This window comes from Cladophialophora bantiana (genome assembly GCF_000835475.1).
Source record: "Cladophialophora bantiana CBS 173.52 unplaced genomic scaffold supercont1.2, whole genome shotgun sequence".
NCBI classification, from domain to species: domain Eukaryota; kingdom Fungi; phylum Ascomycota; class Eurotiomycetes; order Chaetothyriales; family Herpotrichiellaceae; genus Cladophialophora; species Cladophialophora bantiana.
In genome coordinates this window covers 853,527-869,067 of record NW_015971576.1, presented here as the reverse complement: position 1 = coordinate 869,067, position 15,541 = coordinate 853,527, and the positions used below count along the sequence as shown (strand labels likewise).

Here is a 15,541-nt window from a genome sequence, read left to right as displayed (position 1 = left end):
GTTCAGGACTTTTGATGGCCCATGCACTGAGACTGGGGGAGCATATGGATTTTAGATGCATTGCCGTATGAATGGATGCACAGGCATGTTTAGAGCGGTCATTGATTCAGATATACACATAGAAGCTAGATAGACATGAGACATGTTAAAACTGCCTGATGACTGATATAGTGTACAAGTACATGCTGTGAACCTGGTTATTGACCTGGTGCGACTAGCGAGGCCTGCGAGGGTCATCAAGTCCACAGGAATGTCCGAGTGCCACGTGAATTGGCGCCTGCGTCGCGTTTACGCGTCGGGCGAGTCAGAGCGCGTCCAACGACCCCGCTCCTTATGCCTCGTCTTCACCTCAGCCTCAAAGTTGCCTGCCTCGATCGTTCCCATCGTGACATGACCTCGTTCTGTGCTCTGTTCCATCCTCTTATCTCCCTCACGACCCTTTCGCTCTCCTGTTTCCATGAGTCCACTTACCTACTTCTGATCGTACTGCACACCAGCAATGGTAGCCTCAAAGATTCTCTCCCTCGAGGCTGAAGTCCTTGCGAATATCCTCGAATACGTTGACGATGAATCCCCTCATACCACTGCCGCCGTCACACAAACCTGCAAACACCTCAACTATGTGGTCAAACTCGTGCGCTACCGTCGCCTCACCATTCACTGGGACCAAAAGCTTGGCCTCTGGGTTGACTGGGCCGGCCGCAAACAAGCAGAATGGGAGACCCCCGAACTCCTCCAAGGCTTGCGACAGCTCACAGTGCGCGGAGGCGCTAGACTTGTGCTACGCCCCGAACAGTATTCGGAGACCGCCGTAGAAGAAACCTACGCCAACATTAATCGATTGAACACCGTAGTCCGGAATGTCAGCCACTTGAAGACACTGGTCTGGCAGGTTGGCTGTCTACCCACGGCAGAATTCATCCAGACCTTGCAGGCCTATCAACCAAACGTCAAAATGGAGCTCCATCGTGCCAACAGACTAGAAAAAGGGAACCGGCCACTAGAATCGGAGAAAGTCCTGTCAACAGCCGGCTTTCTGAGCACATTTTCGATGATTACCACGTCAGCCACATATGTTGAAGACACCATGCTTTTCCAGATGATACTGTGTTCGGCACCAAGCTTGAAATTCGCCTCTCTAATCTCTCCTCAAATAAGGCTGGAGGGCTCTGAGGTCGCCTCCCTTCAATCCAATTTCGAATCCTGGTTGCCACAGGATCAGAGGACGCCGAGTTCGTCACTTTATCACCTGACGTTGGATGGCTGGGAATTGTCTGGTGAATGCCTCGACTACTGGTCGCAGTACGTAAACTTTGCGTCTTTAAAGAGCTTGAAATGTAGCAGAGGTCTTGTCCGTGCGTCATTTTTTGAACGCGCATCCCAAGTATTGACGAATCTCAAAAGTGTCAGTATCAATCTTGGTCCTGAGAGCAGCCTCCTCTTCGATCGGCTTCGCATCCAACGACTTGCCGCAGCAGCGGAGCATTATATCGCCACATGCCCGCCTTTGTTGACTTTGAGTGTCTGGTCATGGAGAGGCAAAGTGCCGCTCCACACCATCCTCAATCAGCATGGAGCTAGCCTTGAGGAGCTCCAACTTCACGAGCGTGAAGATCCCGATGGTCTTTCTCTTCGAGATCCTTTCTCTGTAGAGGAACTTCGGTCCATTCGAGAGTCATGTCCCCGCTTAAGGGTACTCACGATCGATCTCAATAGAATCTCACGGTACCTCGGGATCGGGGACTATGGGGAGACGCTAGATGAGCTTCGCGGATTCAACCTCGACAAGATCCAAATTTACTTGGACAGCGGTATGCGATGGTTTCGGAGACGTGCCCAAAATCATTTCCCTTCGGATCCCGACATCGAACAACACGGCCGTCTGGTGGATGATGACCAAACACCTCCATTGGATGATGTCAACCTTCCCAGTGGATGCCGTGGAGACATTGAATTCGAGGAAGCCAAGCCTTTCAGAATCGAGACAGGAGAAGTAGATTTGGGACCTCGCATACAGGACGGATTCATCTTACTACAACCTCCGTCTACGCACAAGGACATCTGCCGCTTTCTCATCAAAACCTGGAAGATCATCTTTGCCTCCAAAACCACCGGGCCAAGACAACTCGACCTCAAATTCGGGGAGTGGGAGAGCAGGGTTCAACCTCTGTTCCTTGCAGCTGGGAGACACAGCATGAGGGACATCAAAGTTTGGTGCCGTGCAAGGCCCCATGAGAGGGACGATATGGCTGGAGAATGTGCCGTCGAGATCGATTGTTGTGGTGGACGCCATACCCGGAAGTTCGCCAGCGGTGAAGGGCACATCGAAGGCTGGTCCAAGCAGGACTACAGATAGGTGTGCTCAGTCGCGTATTTTTCTCCTCGACATGCAACAACCTTTACAATACGTCAGCGTTGGGCCAGTGGCGTCTTTACTGGCGGGAAGGCGATAGGGAGTCAATCTGCCGATCTACTTGGTTCCCTCCTGTCTCACTTGGACCTGAAATTGGCTTCGGATGTCTTGGGAGGAATAAGAAGAACGAGGCGAGCAAAGGGCTGGTATTGCTCATCATGTCAACACTGCAGATTTTGGCGGGCGAACGGTCTTTTGGGAGATCTTTTACACTACCGTAGGATCAAGGTTCCTCGAAAGCTGCACTTGTTGCTGGATATGACGACATGACCGTGGCAAATAGGCATCCTGGGCTGGGCTGGCTGGGCGGGAATGGGGTCAATAAATGAATCTGATGAGCTGATGAACGAACAAATGAAGACACGGGTAGGAAACAGCGGGACGGCTTAGTATGCCTCTCATAAGATAGATACGTAATGCCTACCACAAAACCGCCTAGGTACCTAGGCAGGGCAAGGCAGGGTTCGGGATTGAACCGACTTGACATGAATTCAAACTCCAATTCAGGTCGAGATTGGATTGAATAAAATCCAAACCCAATAATACTACATATTAAAGCCAGATTCTCCAGATTCCCCAGATTTCAATATTCCAAGACTCGACATTGTGGAACCACACCCGCAGATTCGAGACACACACGCAGGGCTCAAGCCTCAGGATTCAAGACTCAAACCCAACCCAACCAAACCGAACAGTCCAGACAGAGAATGAGAAGCAAAACAATGAACGAGGATAACGACAGAGACATGCACTACGACCCAAGCCTGACCCTGACCCAGACCCAGTCCAGCCCTAGGAGACCCCAACGACGCAGTCGACTTCGCCTCGCCGGCGCCCGAGATCACCATCCCGCCTCCTGCCCCGGCCCCGGCCCCGGAGGGCGGCGTACTTCTCATTGACATAGACATAGACACGGACGGAGATGTGGGTGTGGATTTCGACATGGCAGAAAGCGCGACGGGCATGACCGTGATGTTCTTGACCTCCTGCGCAGTCGTCATATTCGCAACGGGGACAGAGAAGCGAAATTTGGCGGTGGCGAGGACGAGGCTTTTCGTCACCGTGTTTTCTGGAGCGGCAGTGGTCATGGGGAACGAGATGGGGAAACTATACGGCACGTAGCTGTGTGTGTTGGTGGTCTCTGTTTCTCCTCCCGCACCTGCTGCTGCTGCTGCTGCTGCTGCTGCTGCTGCTCCAGCGGCTGCCGTGGCTGTGGCTTCTGCATATGCGTACACGGTCGCGGTGGCCTGGGCGGATAATGCTGCGGACGATGACCACGAGGAGACGGCGGACTCGAGGGCGGAGATGGACTGCGTGCACGGAACCGTGAGGGTCGTCATGATTTCCTCTGCGCCGCCTCCTCCTTGGCTCCCGCCTACGGCAGGAGACAACGGCGAGCATGCGGGAACGACGGTCGTGGTCATCGGCACCGTCGCCAACGGCATCTCGGAACACCCGCAATGCAAGACCGAGATGGTGGTCGTGAGACAGGTTTCTGTCCGTGGGGGGCGGGAGATTGGGTGCATGGGGCAGATGGTTGTGTATGTTGTGGAGATTACTGTTGGCGAGAGGGTTAGAGTCTGCGATGAGGAAGAGGACGAGGTAGTTGAAATGGCAATCCCTGAATTAGAGAGCGAGAAAGGTGAACTTGTCGTTTTCGTGATTGTTGGGGCCGGTGATGCCGTCCCTGAAATGCTCACGCCGACACTCACACTCGCACTCGTGCTTCCGCCGCTTGATGCTGTCATGGACGATATCGCTGTTGTTGTTGTTGTTGTCGTCATCACTGAAGAGGCGGAAAAAGAAACACTCGCATCACCACCCGTGTTATTATACATCGTCAACAGGATGGTCTCCCCATTCGCATCCGCGAGTTGTCTCCCGCCGAGTCGAGACGGGGGAGGTAGGTGGACAAGGCCACCGCATTTTTGCGCTGGATTGCCGGGGCACGTGGTGTTGCATGCGGAATCCGGGTACTGGATAAAGTCCTCCGAGGACGAGTTGTCGAGAGGTAGGGAGTAGGAGGAACAGTAGCATTGGCTAGAAAGGGCGATGGGGATTTTGTTATTATTCTATGAAACCTCAAAATTGGGGCAGGAAGCGGTAGGACAACAGCGTGAACAAACACCTCTCACTCGGGCGGGGAAAAGGAAGTAGCTCATATAAAACGGAAAACGTTCAAAACTTACGTATCATAGAGGCCGGCGTATATGTCCAAAGAGCAGTCATTCACACACGCCTCAATAGACATGAGGGGAGAGTCTTCAACCAGTGTAAAGCTGTTGGCAAACGCAGTGCCCCGCCGCGGTCCCAGACAGCCTGCAAAGGTAAAGGAGGAAACTTGGGTCGGGCCGGGAAGAGGATCTGTCGTAGTGGATGCTGTTGATCCTGTTGTTGAGACCAAGACAGTAGTTGAAGAGCCGAGAGAGCTGAGTGAAGCGGAGGGACTGCTGCTGACCACAACCTGTGAAGTCGATGTGAAGGAGAACACCGTAGAGGGAGAGATAGACGTTGATGAAGGCGGAGGTGGGGGAGACAGCGACGTGGATTCCGAGGCTATAAAGCTGCTTGTTGGCGTTGTCTGGCTGGTAGTGGGAGATGATGTCGAAGGTCCTAAGGAGACTGTTGAAGACGGCGGCGGCGGGATTGATGAAGAGACAGTGGATGAAGGGGGAGGCGATGAAGCCGGGACAGAGGCGGAAGAGACGACCGGCGTGACCTTGCTCGTGCTAGTGTGACTTCCGCTGGAGGACGCTGAACTAGGGTTGAACACCGTCGTAACAACCGTTGACGAAGACGGAGGACGAGACTGAACCTGAGACGTGACAGAAGATGCGCTAGAAGTCGAAGATGGAAACACAACAGAGGATGAAAGAATTGATGTTGTCGACGAGGGCGACGCTGAGGTGGAGGTTGGATTCGAAGTACTAACGACCGTAGTTTGTCTTGGAGGCAGGGATGACGAGCTTGACAACACTGAGCTCGAAGGGGAAATCTGTCCACTTGTTGATGGCGCCGTAGTAGTTCTTCCTGATGTTGCTGCTGCGGAAGAGGAAGAAGAAGGGGGCAAATTCGTGGCTGGCGCCGTCGACAGGCTTGAAGTCGATGAAACGGGCGATGAAGCTGGCGTTGTACTGCTTGTGGGCCCCGTATGCGGCCCCGAGCTTGAAAAAGTGGTTGACAAAGTCTGGCTTGCCATCGACGTCGACATAGTGAGGGAGCTGCTGCCCGTCGTTGTCACTATTGTCGTCGAAACAATCGACGTGGTGGATGAAATATCGTCGGTCGTGCTCCCACCCAGGGGAACACCGTCCGTAAAGCTCGACGTTGGTGTCTCTGAGATCAGCGAGAATGATATCGACGTCGTCGCTCCTGGCGCGACGTAATACTGAGGCGTGACCGAAGTCGCAACATATGATGTGCTGCTGCTGCTGCTTGATGTTTGTTGTCGAGGATCGTCAGTCACCAGTGGATAGGCGTAGTACATGAGCCTGGCGCTGTTAAAGTTGGGATCAGCCGGAGTGCTTCCAACGTTTCGCTTCCAGTAGCATGCTTTGTTGCTGACTTGGTATGTAACGCCGCCGCAAATGTTGCTACTGTTATAAGTATTCCAATAGCTACATCCAGCCACGCAGTCTTCAAACGAGGTGACTTGATAGCTGGGATATGGTCGACCAATATCGGATCCGCCGATATTGACTCCGCATTCAATTTCGTACTTGAAATTGCCGGATTGGACGACGGTGAAGTTGTACGTGGGGCACAGGCTTGTTGTCGGTACCGGAGTCGGGGACGGAATCGTTGACGTGCTTGATTGAGTGGGTTGATTACTCGCAACGTATGCAGTGCTTGTAGAGCTTGCATTGGCACTGGGATCGACCAGCTGATATACGCGAATCGAATTTATGCTCCAATAACTATTGATAGGTCAGTGTCAGGTTCGTATTCAACGGAGGCTCTGCAACACGTACGATTGCTGGAAAACCGCAGGCTGAGCCGCGACATATGCGTTGCAAGTGGAATATCCCGTGTACGTGGCGCAAGAGTTTGTCGTCGAGTTCCACACAGTGGTTGCTCCTGCATATTCTCCGCAAAATGCATTGTTCAAGATGATCTTGTGGGCCTGAAAATGCTGGTCGATGACACACGAGCCTTGCATATTTGCCATTGGCAGACCCCAAGAGGAAGGATTGGGAGCCTTGTTGACGATATCGCTTGGAATCGAGCCTTTAGGGAAAAACCATACACTGATGTAGTCGGAGGTCCATTGCATCGCGTAAACACCACCGCCAATTGCGTTGAAGCCTGCACCATAGCTGATTGATCGAGTGTCGCGTATCCCGCAGCCGACGTTGTAGCCAGGCTGTGGCACCGTCAGTAACTTCCACCAGTGGAAGGCCAAGCTACTTACATAGTAGGCGCAGTTGTTGTTGTTCAATTGACCTGTCATGGTTCTGCTGTCACCAGCAATCGTGCAGTTGGGGTTCCTAATCCATCCATTAACCATGTTCCCCTTCGCTGTCAAAAGGCATCAACACACGTATGTAATGTTGCAGCATTGTAGGTGACCAGGTTTGCTCCTTCCATGATGTCGATTTCCCCGTTGTAGGGCCAGTTTGGTCCCAAGGTCCAAACTGTAGTTGATTAGTGCACGATGTCTTTCCCACTATATGAGCACGTACATGCTGGCCAGCTTCCACAAACTCCTCCTGGGGCGTGATTGAAATCTCCGATAAACAATCCATGGGTCCATGATCTTTGCGTGGAAATTCGGACGCTGGGTCTGCCTGCTGCTTGGGTCGATCCGATCACGGTGTTGTAGTCGGAGCCAATGTAGATGGGAAAGCTGTCGCTGGCATTGATCATACCCGTGAGTTGGGCAGAGCCCTGGCTGTAATATCTGTTCTGTTGTTAGGCTTCGGCCCTTGTCTGTTCCTTTCGATTTCACCCACGTTACAAATCCTCCAGTAGGATCGCCACCCTATGCCGCGTCAGTATCTTCGGGGGCGTCGCCTGCGATCTGGCTGCTCACCGTATAAAAGTCCCAGCCTTGGAAGAAATTGGCGCCCGAATACTCCGAGTCCAACTGATAAACTGAGCTCGTAAGCGCGAAAGCATAATGAAAGTACACGAAACATGTAAGAACCGTGTGACAAGCGCCGTTGCAAATGGAAAAGGAATGGACAGCCATGATCGGCAATAGCAAGTAGACCGCTGCGCATCAATGAACGCGCCAAAATAGAGAGGCATGGGCATAATGAAGGCGTTTTAGAACAAATTCCAGCGCGAGCCTTGCGAGGAATGTGCACGGGCACCTGGCACAACACTGTGGGGGATTTAAAGGGGTAGCCATCTTCTTATTGATAGAATATTTTGTACCGCTCATATCCCTTCGAGCGAGACTCCTGCTCGCACGGGCGATGTGTCTCGCACCCGCTTTTTGCAGGTTTGCGAGAACAAGACCCCGAAGGAAAATCTATACGCAGCTCAAACTCGAGTTCATATCGACCCCACATGGCGCTTCGAGAGCGATCCCATCGTGCTGGCATTGACGCATTGATGGTGCTCGCAAGGCTGGGGAAATCCGGTAACTTGTCATAATCGGGCAAGCATGGAGTGCTGCATATCCTCCATCTAGAAAGAGCTAAATGCGACTACCTTCTGGTGGATCGTTGGTTCCCAGAAGGCCGCTCTCTGTATACGGCCTGCATAAAGCGACATTTTTTGCGGCTGAGCAGACTACCATAAGCCTCGCTCGGGCACGCTGGCAGTGATCCAAGAGATGTTGTCTGTCTGTTGAAACTGCGGGCACGGGAACCCGGACGCCGGGGCGCGTTGGCGTCAAAATGCGATCCCACATAGGCATTTCGTGTCTCAGCTCCTCTGTGATCAGAAGTTGCTTGACGGTACGCGACCTCGACGTTTCGTCGCACAATGATTTTGGTCTTGCCCACTTACTCCTTCTCCCTGTAAGGCTGGATCTCTTCACTGAGGGTACGTTGCGAAGATCGAGAACTGTGGTCGTTTCCGCGGTTTTCATTGTGAGCGTGCACCTCAACTTCCTTCTCTGCTTGGCCAGCTTCTTTCGCGTTCTGCTCGCTTGATGGTTTCGGCGGTTCCTGGATCTGGATAGCCTCCGTGTCATTCGCGTTGTTTTCAGGTTTGCTTGGCATTTCTTTACGCATGTTATATCCTCCTCGCCAGCCTATCCATCCACGTTCATGTGGGCCGCGCAGGAAGCAAACAAGCAACGCCGCGGAAATAAAGCCGACGCTTGCCGACCCAGAGGAGATCCAACCGCCATCCGCATAAAGCGAATTCCCAACAGCAGTGCCGATCAGTTGTCCCACGAAAACGCTGACCATGTAAGCCGTATTGACCCGGTTTCTCGCTTTAGGCGCGACCCCATAAATCGCAGTGCGGTTAGCGATCTGGCTGGTTTGCAGTCCAATATCGATCCCGATTGCCTGAATGACAGGACCAGCTACTGTAAATTTGCCGGTATATGTGCCGACCACCACGCCCATTAGACAAATCATTTCGCCAATGATGATTGAGAAGAGGGGTTGATGTTTCTCCATGACTGTTCTGGCGAAGATGGGACCCCAGGTCATGCTGCCAATTCCGATCAAAGCGAAGAGACCGATGACTAAGGAACTGTAGTGGTATGGTTGACCGGCAAGGAGGAAGGTAAGGGTTGTCCAGAAACTGGTGAAAGTCGTCGCCGTGCACATTCCAACTAGACATGCTTGGACCAATACAGGATACTTGACCACGAGTCTCACAATATCCCACAATAGCGCCGGGTACTTCTTCCAGATATTCTCGCCAGGATTTGTCGGAGGATAATCCGGCATGAACAGGTACAGCAATCCCAGGATGAAGTATTGTAACCCAAATGATATCCAGTAGATGTAGCGCCACCCAATAAATTTAGCGACAACGCCAGATAACAGCCGGGCGATCAGCATACCCAATAGCATGCCCGATACGACAATTGAGAGGGATGTCGACCGCCGATGAGGTGGAGCCATATCACCAACGAGTGGCAGCATCAATTGAGGCGTTACAGTCGTCACACTTGTGATGAAGGTGATGACACCAAAAGCAGCAAAGGACTTGGTCACACAGAGGCCAATCCTGCAATGAACGTCAGTCCAATCCGCATCGCTTACAAAGTCTCTCTCGACGCACCATAATGTTGCAGTGAACCAAACCAGCCAAAGCACAAAGGGCCTCCTCTTGAGCAGATCTCCCAATGGACACAGGAACAGCAATCCGCCAGCATACCCAGCCTGCGCTAGAGTCGGAATATAGGAAGATTGCTCGTCGGTAACGTGGAAGTCGTCTGCGAGGAGATTGAGGATCGGATGGGTGTAATAGAGGTTTGCCACGGTGAAGCAACCAGCGAATGCTTGGAGGCACAGATTGTCAATTCAAGCTGTCTTGTCCCAAGGCCAGAGTTCGTCCCTACCAAAGAGCACATTCAACGCCATTGAGAACTTAAACGGCTTCTCAGGGTCATAACGACACCTCGGTGGCACATATGTGAGGCAGTCGTACACCATCTGGAGGATCGTCCTTTTGGATCTCGGGTCGCCATCTGGGGCGATGGTCTCCGTTGGTGCCTCGAGGCTCAGGGCTTCCTTAGTCCCCGAAGGACGCACTTCTGGCTGCGACATGATGGAGCAGCCGCAACGTCAAAGCTGCAAACAGCATCGAACAACGAAAGGAGAAGAGCCATGGTTCCTCCACGTCCCTGATACTGGCTAATAACAGGGAAGAATTGGAGATAGTTCTGGTGCGAAGGCTAATGTCCGATGTACGCAAATGACGCGAAGATGAATCGGATATAGAAGAAACGGCAGGGATTAAGGTGGAGAGGCCCGAGGGACATCTCTCTCCAATTGTCCTCGCAGGAAAGAATCCCGTCGGCTAAACGATTTGCGGAATCTGGCCGGACAAGGGGTTCTGCTCGGCATCTACGCCGACGCATAGACGTACTTTACCTTGACTAGGAAGCAACAGCACATCATTGATAGATACTCCGTAAGGTAGATAGATATATGAGTTTTTAATTGGAGCCAGAGGGCCAATGCTGCTGAGGGAATGCACGAACTTTGGGGCTTGGCAAGATAGCAAGCATCGGCGTGTCGACGTTTCGCTTCGCTCGAAACGAGAAACCATTCAAACCAACGAACAGGCAAGCAGCAAAAAACAGCAAATTGTGGGCGTCCCTCGACCAGTCAGTCTCTTTTCCGCTATGAGCAAAACAAGGTCATCAAGCAGAAATTTTGGAAGCAACAAACCAAGCAGAGAAGACATGGCAAGAAGGGTAAGGAGCAGGGGGTATCCAAGGGCACTAAGCCTCCATTTTGCCGCACGGTCGAAAAGCCCAAAACAGATGTCCGCCCGTTTCATCGTCAGTGTCATTAGTCATGAGGATCGTTAGGTCATCAAGCAGGAAGTCGTACGTTCTTGACCGGCTTCGGTCTGCGAATGTCCTCGCGCAAATCTTTGAGCGTCTTCACAAAGTCTTCGGCATCTGTGTGAAGCCAGTGAGCCACTAAGTAGAGTTGAACGTGGTTTTGCGACGACCTACCTGTGAAGACTTCGAAATCGAGAAGATGCTCGCCATTTGCGCGGACATGGGGCGAATACTCGGAAGAAAAGACATGTCGTTGAAGTTCAGCAAGGTATACCGCGGAGCTATTCTTAGACCAACGAAACCAGGTAGGCGAGGTGATTTTATGGGTGATAAACGCCGTCCAGATGGGCGTGCTGCTGTAGGACTCAGCTATTGAAAATCTCGGTGCGACAGTATTCACTTACTCCTTCATTTCTTTGTCGAGGACAGATGCTTCGAGTCGCACGGCGTCGGTACTCTTGTCACGGTACAATCGAAGCACATGACGGTAACCACCGTCCCGAATCGCCCTGATTAAATCAGCCTTTGGAGTCATTGTCAACAGCGCATCTGAGCAGCTCACCCAGCAAAATTGAGGACTTCGCCATCCAGGTCATGGTCGATGTTGCGAAAGCGCGACGTGCTGTCGTGAGAACGCAGTGATAGGAAGGTACAATGGAAGATGACAAGCCCTGAGATGATCAGTGACGTTTCTCGCCAGAAGGCTTCGAGAACTGACATTCGTATGAAGTGAAGTTGAGGCTGGTCCAACAGGTGCTAGCACCACGAACTGTAGGACAGCAAAGGTACAGCGATGAGCCAGACCGGCGTATGTGCAATTCGCTGAGCGGGAAGCAAGACAATCGAGGGTTCTTTCGATTGTCGTACCATTCGCAGACAATTTTGGTGCGGTAGTCGCGAGCACGCCAAAAGAATTTCGTCCTCAGTCCGCCGGGGAATTTTCTGGTCAGAGTCAATCTTCATTCTTCCCCCTCCCCCAAAAGGCAACTCTTACAATTGGAGGATCCTTTCATACTCCGGATCCGGTCGCCTGCGGTACCTAGCATCCACATCGCCGAAACAGCAAGACCTGATTCGGAGAGGTAAGTCAGTGTCTGAATGGGCGAGAATGGCGCTCTCCTTACGGATTCGGGTCAACGTCAAGAGGAGTACTCGGTAAATTGTTGAAGATCTTGGTCGCCCAGTGATTGGTTTCTGGGTCAACGCTTGATGTATGACTTAGTGTGGAAAACGTGGTCACGGGTGAGCCAGGACCAGGGGAAACTGGGGAAAGGGGTGGCGGACTGGGAGCCGCTTGGTGCTGGAATGTTTCGTAACTGTCATGGGAGGTTGCTGGCGACATTGGTCGCTGGGGCTCTGGTCTTAGAGGCTCCGGTCTTAGAGGCTCTGGTCTCACCGGCTCTGGTCTTACTCGTTCATGGGACGGGAGGGGTCTGATGACTGCTGCTCGTCAGTACCATGCGAATTAACGCCGACGAGAGGAGCGGGTGACCTTGCTGGACTGGTACCAATGAAAGACTCGTAAAGGTCTCGGAAGCTGGGATTAATCGTCTGTCTTCGCGTTGTAGGGTCTGTAGGTCATAAATCTCGAGGCGCAAATCCTCAAGGCGTCGCCGACTGAAGGACTCCCTGACCAAAAAAATCCCTTAAGCGACAGCCACATCAGCGCTCCATAAATGCTACCGTACCTTGAGAGGATTTTGCAGAGTGAATAGGTGAACAGTTTGTACGTCTCTAATCGGGTGTGGAGGGTCTGCTTTCCCATGTTCATGCAATATCGGGCGACTTCTTTCCAAGAATCTTGATAGTCTGTCGGGACCGGAGAGCGCGGTAACTTGCCAAGGATGGTCCATACATCTTGAAGGGTAAAGGCGACACTATGCTGAAGGAGTTTCAAGTCGCCTCCGAAAGTAGGGGTGACCTTCCCGTTGACGGCGTCGATCTGATTGTTGAGCTCCCGCAGTGCCCAGCTCAAGCCGTTCAGCCCCGTGATCGCCAAGGTGATGTCCTGCTCGTGGTCCTGATCATTGCTCCGAATTGTGCTGAGAATTTCCGCAATGTCCTGGGCTCTCCCAGCCTCCTCTCGTAGGAGTAGATCCATGCATGATAGACCGAGGATGCGCGCCTGGGGATCAGACTGAAAGACGAAGTGGAATCCAGATCACCTCGAGATGCAGTGGAGAGGCTCTTTTGAGCTTTTTGTGCTGAAATTGAGATGCGGGTTCAGGGAGAAGAGCGGGCTGGTACTGGGGGATCTCGTAATACGCGCGGAGGCAAACCCTCATGCAAGTCGTTTGACGTGTCAAGCGGACAGCAGGCGAAGCCGATGGATGAAGGGGACCGATGCATACCTAGACACGACGCCGATTTGTCACAATCCAGCTTGCGCATGGACTGTCGCAACACAAGCTCTTAGGCTGTCCACCGTGGTCACTGTCAGGGTTTGTACCAGCTTTAAATGACCTTGGCCCCCGGAGAGGTAAATTCATCATATTTCTCAACCTGTGGAGGGGAGACGGGGAACAATTTGGCGCAGTCTGGCAGTGTCTGTTTCTAAAGAAAGGTGGACAGATCGGATGCATGATGCTGCAGGCATTGTTTTTGCTGCCTAAGCTGGGGCATCCAAACACTGTCGCGGAGCCTTTTTCCTGGAGCAACACTCGCGGCGGCGAAGCGAGGCCTTCTCATGCGGGTCGACGTGGTTCTACTTGGTTGTTGAAAACAGCTGCATCCTACCTGAAGTTCGTGAGTAGCTCGCGTCTTGTGTCAGCACGAGTTCCGATTTCTTGCTGGAAATCACCCGGGTCGACAAATTGCAAGTCTGGCCATGGGGACGCCTTGACAGTTGTATGGTGGACGTCGAGAGAGTGATCCTGTCTGAGCATTGATTGGAAGATGACGCGCTAGGAGTCCGCATCCGGGCTCCTTGAACGTTGTCTAGATTGGGATGTATACAGAGAAGATGATGAGAAATGAAACAGTCATTTGGCCTTTTATGAGGTCGGAAGGAGTGACATGCGCCTCACTGGTGCCTATGGCCAAGCCCACAGAGACCGGTAGAGAAGGGGGCTGAAATGCGAGGCGCGTATACAGAGACAGCCCCCAGTCTCAGAAGGATCGTCAAAGCTCGGTGCTCGCTGACATGCCAGAAAATTGCGACCTGATGGAGCCTCGAAGTTGGTCAAGTCTTTTAAGAGAAGGCTGGATACCGTCTGTCAAGGCTCGGATGTCTCCCCATGGAGCATAATTCAACCTTTCATAGACACAATACGGAAAGCAAGTCATCAATGGGATCTTTTGTGCCAGACATTGCATTGCATAAAAAAGCTAGTATACAGCAAGGATCAGAGTATGCTTGTGCAATGTTTGCAGCTCGGCTTTCTGGTTCATAATCGTTGTGATGATGATGGCGATGGATGAGCTTCACCTCACAACGACAACATGACCTGATCTCTGAAGCTCAATGATTCCAGCTGTAGGCTGCATTTCTGAAGCATACCGATCCTGTCCATAACTGACTCCCATAACCCCTGCCTCCCAGCCGATCATTGCTAGTGAAAACATGATGACAGAAAAAGAGAAATTCGACTGGACTTTGACGTTGTCGCATAGGAACCGTGGTCAAGCCTGATGGCACGAGACCGGTTAGTCCTCATCGTCGTCGTCTTCGCCAGCCTGATGGGATGTTAGAGCATGGTCCTGTCCGATGGACTGGGGAGTAACCACTCACGTTGTATTTCGCCTTTTCGTCTTCATATCGCTTCTTGTCGGCAGCGGCCTTCTTCTCATACGGTTCGCGCTGTTTGTCGCTCAAGGCTTTCCACTTGTCACCGAGCACCTTGCCGACCTGGCCTGTGGGACGTGTCAGCACATCTGGTCACGGGCCAGAGGGGAGTGAAGTAGGCGTACCAAAACTAATGCCAGGGTTCTCCTCGCGAACGGTCTCGCGCTGCTCATTGGCGAAGAACATGTAAGCAGAGAGACCACGCTTGGGAGCATTTGGGTCTTCCGCCAAAGTCAGCTGGGCTCAGGCTTTCAAAAGGAGTGTAAAAAACGGACCCTTCTTCTTCTTTTCGGCACCACGGCCCTTAGCCTTGGTGGCTTTTCCGCTGGCCTTTGGCATCTTGGTAGTGGAAGACTTGGTGACCTTGGAGGAGGAAGATTTCGGTTTCGAGGTAGTGGTTGCGGTCTTATTGGTTGACTGCGCGATGCGTTGTTTAGCCATGGTACACAGCACAGACTGAAGACCCTAGTGAGGGAGGGGGTGAAGGGACTGGTGTGATTTATAAGCTGGGGGAGAAAGCAGCCAGAAGCGCACAGAGACGGTAGGGTAGACAGCCCAAAAAAACAGTGCAAGTGATGGAGAAACAAAGGTGGGTGGTGCAAGTGAAAGAAGGGACGCAGCGCGCAGGCCGACTGGGATTGTTTTGGGTGAGTGCATTGGCGCGCCAAACGCGTGTTTTGGCAGTGACCATGGGTAACTGAAGGGCAATTGGACTCACCGACGCAGTGAAAACGCGTCAATGGAGTGGGTAGCGGGCTGTGAGGAGTTGGTGGTGGGTGGTTAGCGGTTGTTGAGTGTAGGGTGCTGGAGAAGGCGACGACGAGGTCGCAAAAGGGAGCAAACAGAGTAGCAAGAGGGTGAGAAGAGCATTTTGAATCGCAGTTTTTGGCGCCAGCGATGGGACAAGAGAGATGGT

At 52.4% G+C, this 15,541-nt stretch overlaps 7 protein-coding genes across 7 annotated transcripts; 3 read left to right on the top strand and 4 right to left on the bottom strand.

The window, feature by feature from the left end:
* Positions 1-499: 499 nt before the first annotated feature.
* Positions 500-2,356, top strand: Z519_01313 (uncharacterized protein; the record flags this gene model as incomplete). Its single annotated transcript, XM_016759070.1, has 1 exon — positions 500-2,356. One exon carries the CDS (start codon positions 500-502, stop codon positions 2,354-2,356), a length of 1,857 nt encoding a protein of 618 aa, XP_016624398.1.
* A 215-nt stretch (positions 2,357-2,571) lies between these two features.
* Z519_01312 (uncharacterized protein) lies at positions 2,572-4,435 on the top strand (the record flags this gene model as incomplete). The annotated part of the gene is made up of 3 exons (XM_016759069.1): positions 2,572-2,630; positions 3,193-3,475; positions 3,536-4,435. The coding sequence occupies 3 exons, from the start codon at positions 2,572-2,574 to the stop codon at positions 4,433-4,435; spliced, it is 1,242 nt and encodes a 413-aa protein (XP_016624397.1).
* Positions 4,436-4,662: 227 nt separating this feature from the next.
* Z519_01311 (uncharacterized protein) lies at positions 4,663-5,151 on the top strand (the record flags this gene model as incomplete). Its single annotated transcript, XM_016759068.1, has 1 exon — positions 4,663-5,151. The coding sequence occupies one exon, from the start codon at positions 4,663-4,665 to the stop codon at positions 5,149-5,151; it is 489 nt and encodes a 162-aa protein (XP_016624396.1).
* Positions 5,152-5,340: 189 nt separating this feature from the next.
* Z519_01310 (uncharacterized protein) lies at positions 5,341-7,604 on the bottom strand (the record flags this gene model as incomplete). Its single annotated transcript, XM_016759067.1, has 8 exons — positions 5,341-5,749; positions 5,803-6,330; positions 6,385-6,776; positions 6,825-6,900; positions 6,954-7,047; positions 7,096-7,313; positions 7,366-7,394; positions 7,446-7,604. The coding sequence occupies 8 exons, from the start codon at positions 7,602-7,604 to the stop codon at positions 5,341-5,343; spliced, it is 1,905 nt and encodes a 634-aa protein (XP_016624395.1).
* A 763-nt stretch (positions 7,605-8,367) lies between these two features.
* On the bottom strand, positions 8,368-10,095 carry Z519_01309 (uncharacterized protein; the record flags this gene model as incomplete). The annotated part of the gene is made up of 3 exons (XM_016759066.1): positions 8,368-9,553; positions 9,608-9,827; positions 9,888-10,095. 3 exons carry the CDS (start codon positions 10,093-10,095, stop codon positions 8,368-8,370), a joined length of 1,614 nt encoding a protein of 537 aa, XP_016624394.1.
* A 774-nt stretch (positions 10,096-10,869) lies between these two features.
* On the bottom strand, positions 10,870-12,942 carry Z519_01308 (uncharacterized protein; the record flags this gene model as incomplete). The annotated part of the gene is made up of 9 exons (XM_016759065.1): positions 10,870-10,958; positions 11,016-11,194; positions 11,246-11,350; positions 11,404-11,512; positions 11,560-11,783; positions 11,836-11,910; positions 11,966-12,227; positions 12,334-12,470; positions 12,530-12,942. 9 exons carry the CDS (start codon positions 12,940-12,942, stop codon positions 10,870-10,872), a joined length of 1,593 nt encoding a protein of 530 aa, XP_016624393.1.
* A 1,544-nt stretch (positions 12,943-14,486) lies between these two features.
* On the bottom strand, positions 14,487-15,066 carry Z519_01307 (non-histone chromosomal protein 6; the record flags this gene model as incomplete). The annotated part of the gene is made up of 4 exons (XM_016759064.1): positions 14,487-14,516; positions 14,572-14,693; positions 14,751-14,846; positions 14,901-15,066. The coding sequence occupies 4 exons, from the start codon at positions 15,064-15,066 to the stop codon at positions 14,487-14,489; spliced, it is 414 nt and encodes a 137-aa protein (XP_016624392.1).
* Positions 15,067-15,541: the final 475 nt, after the last annotated feature.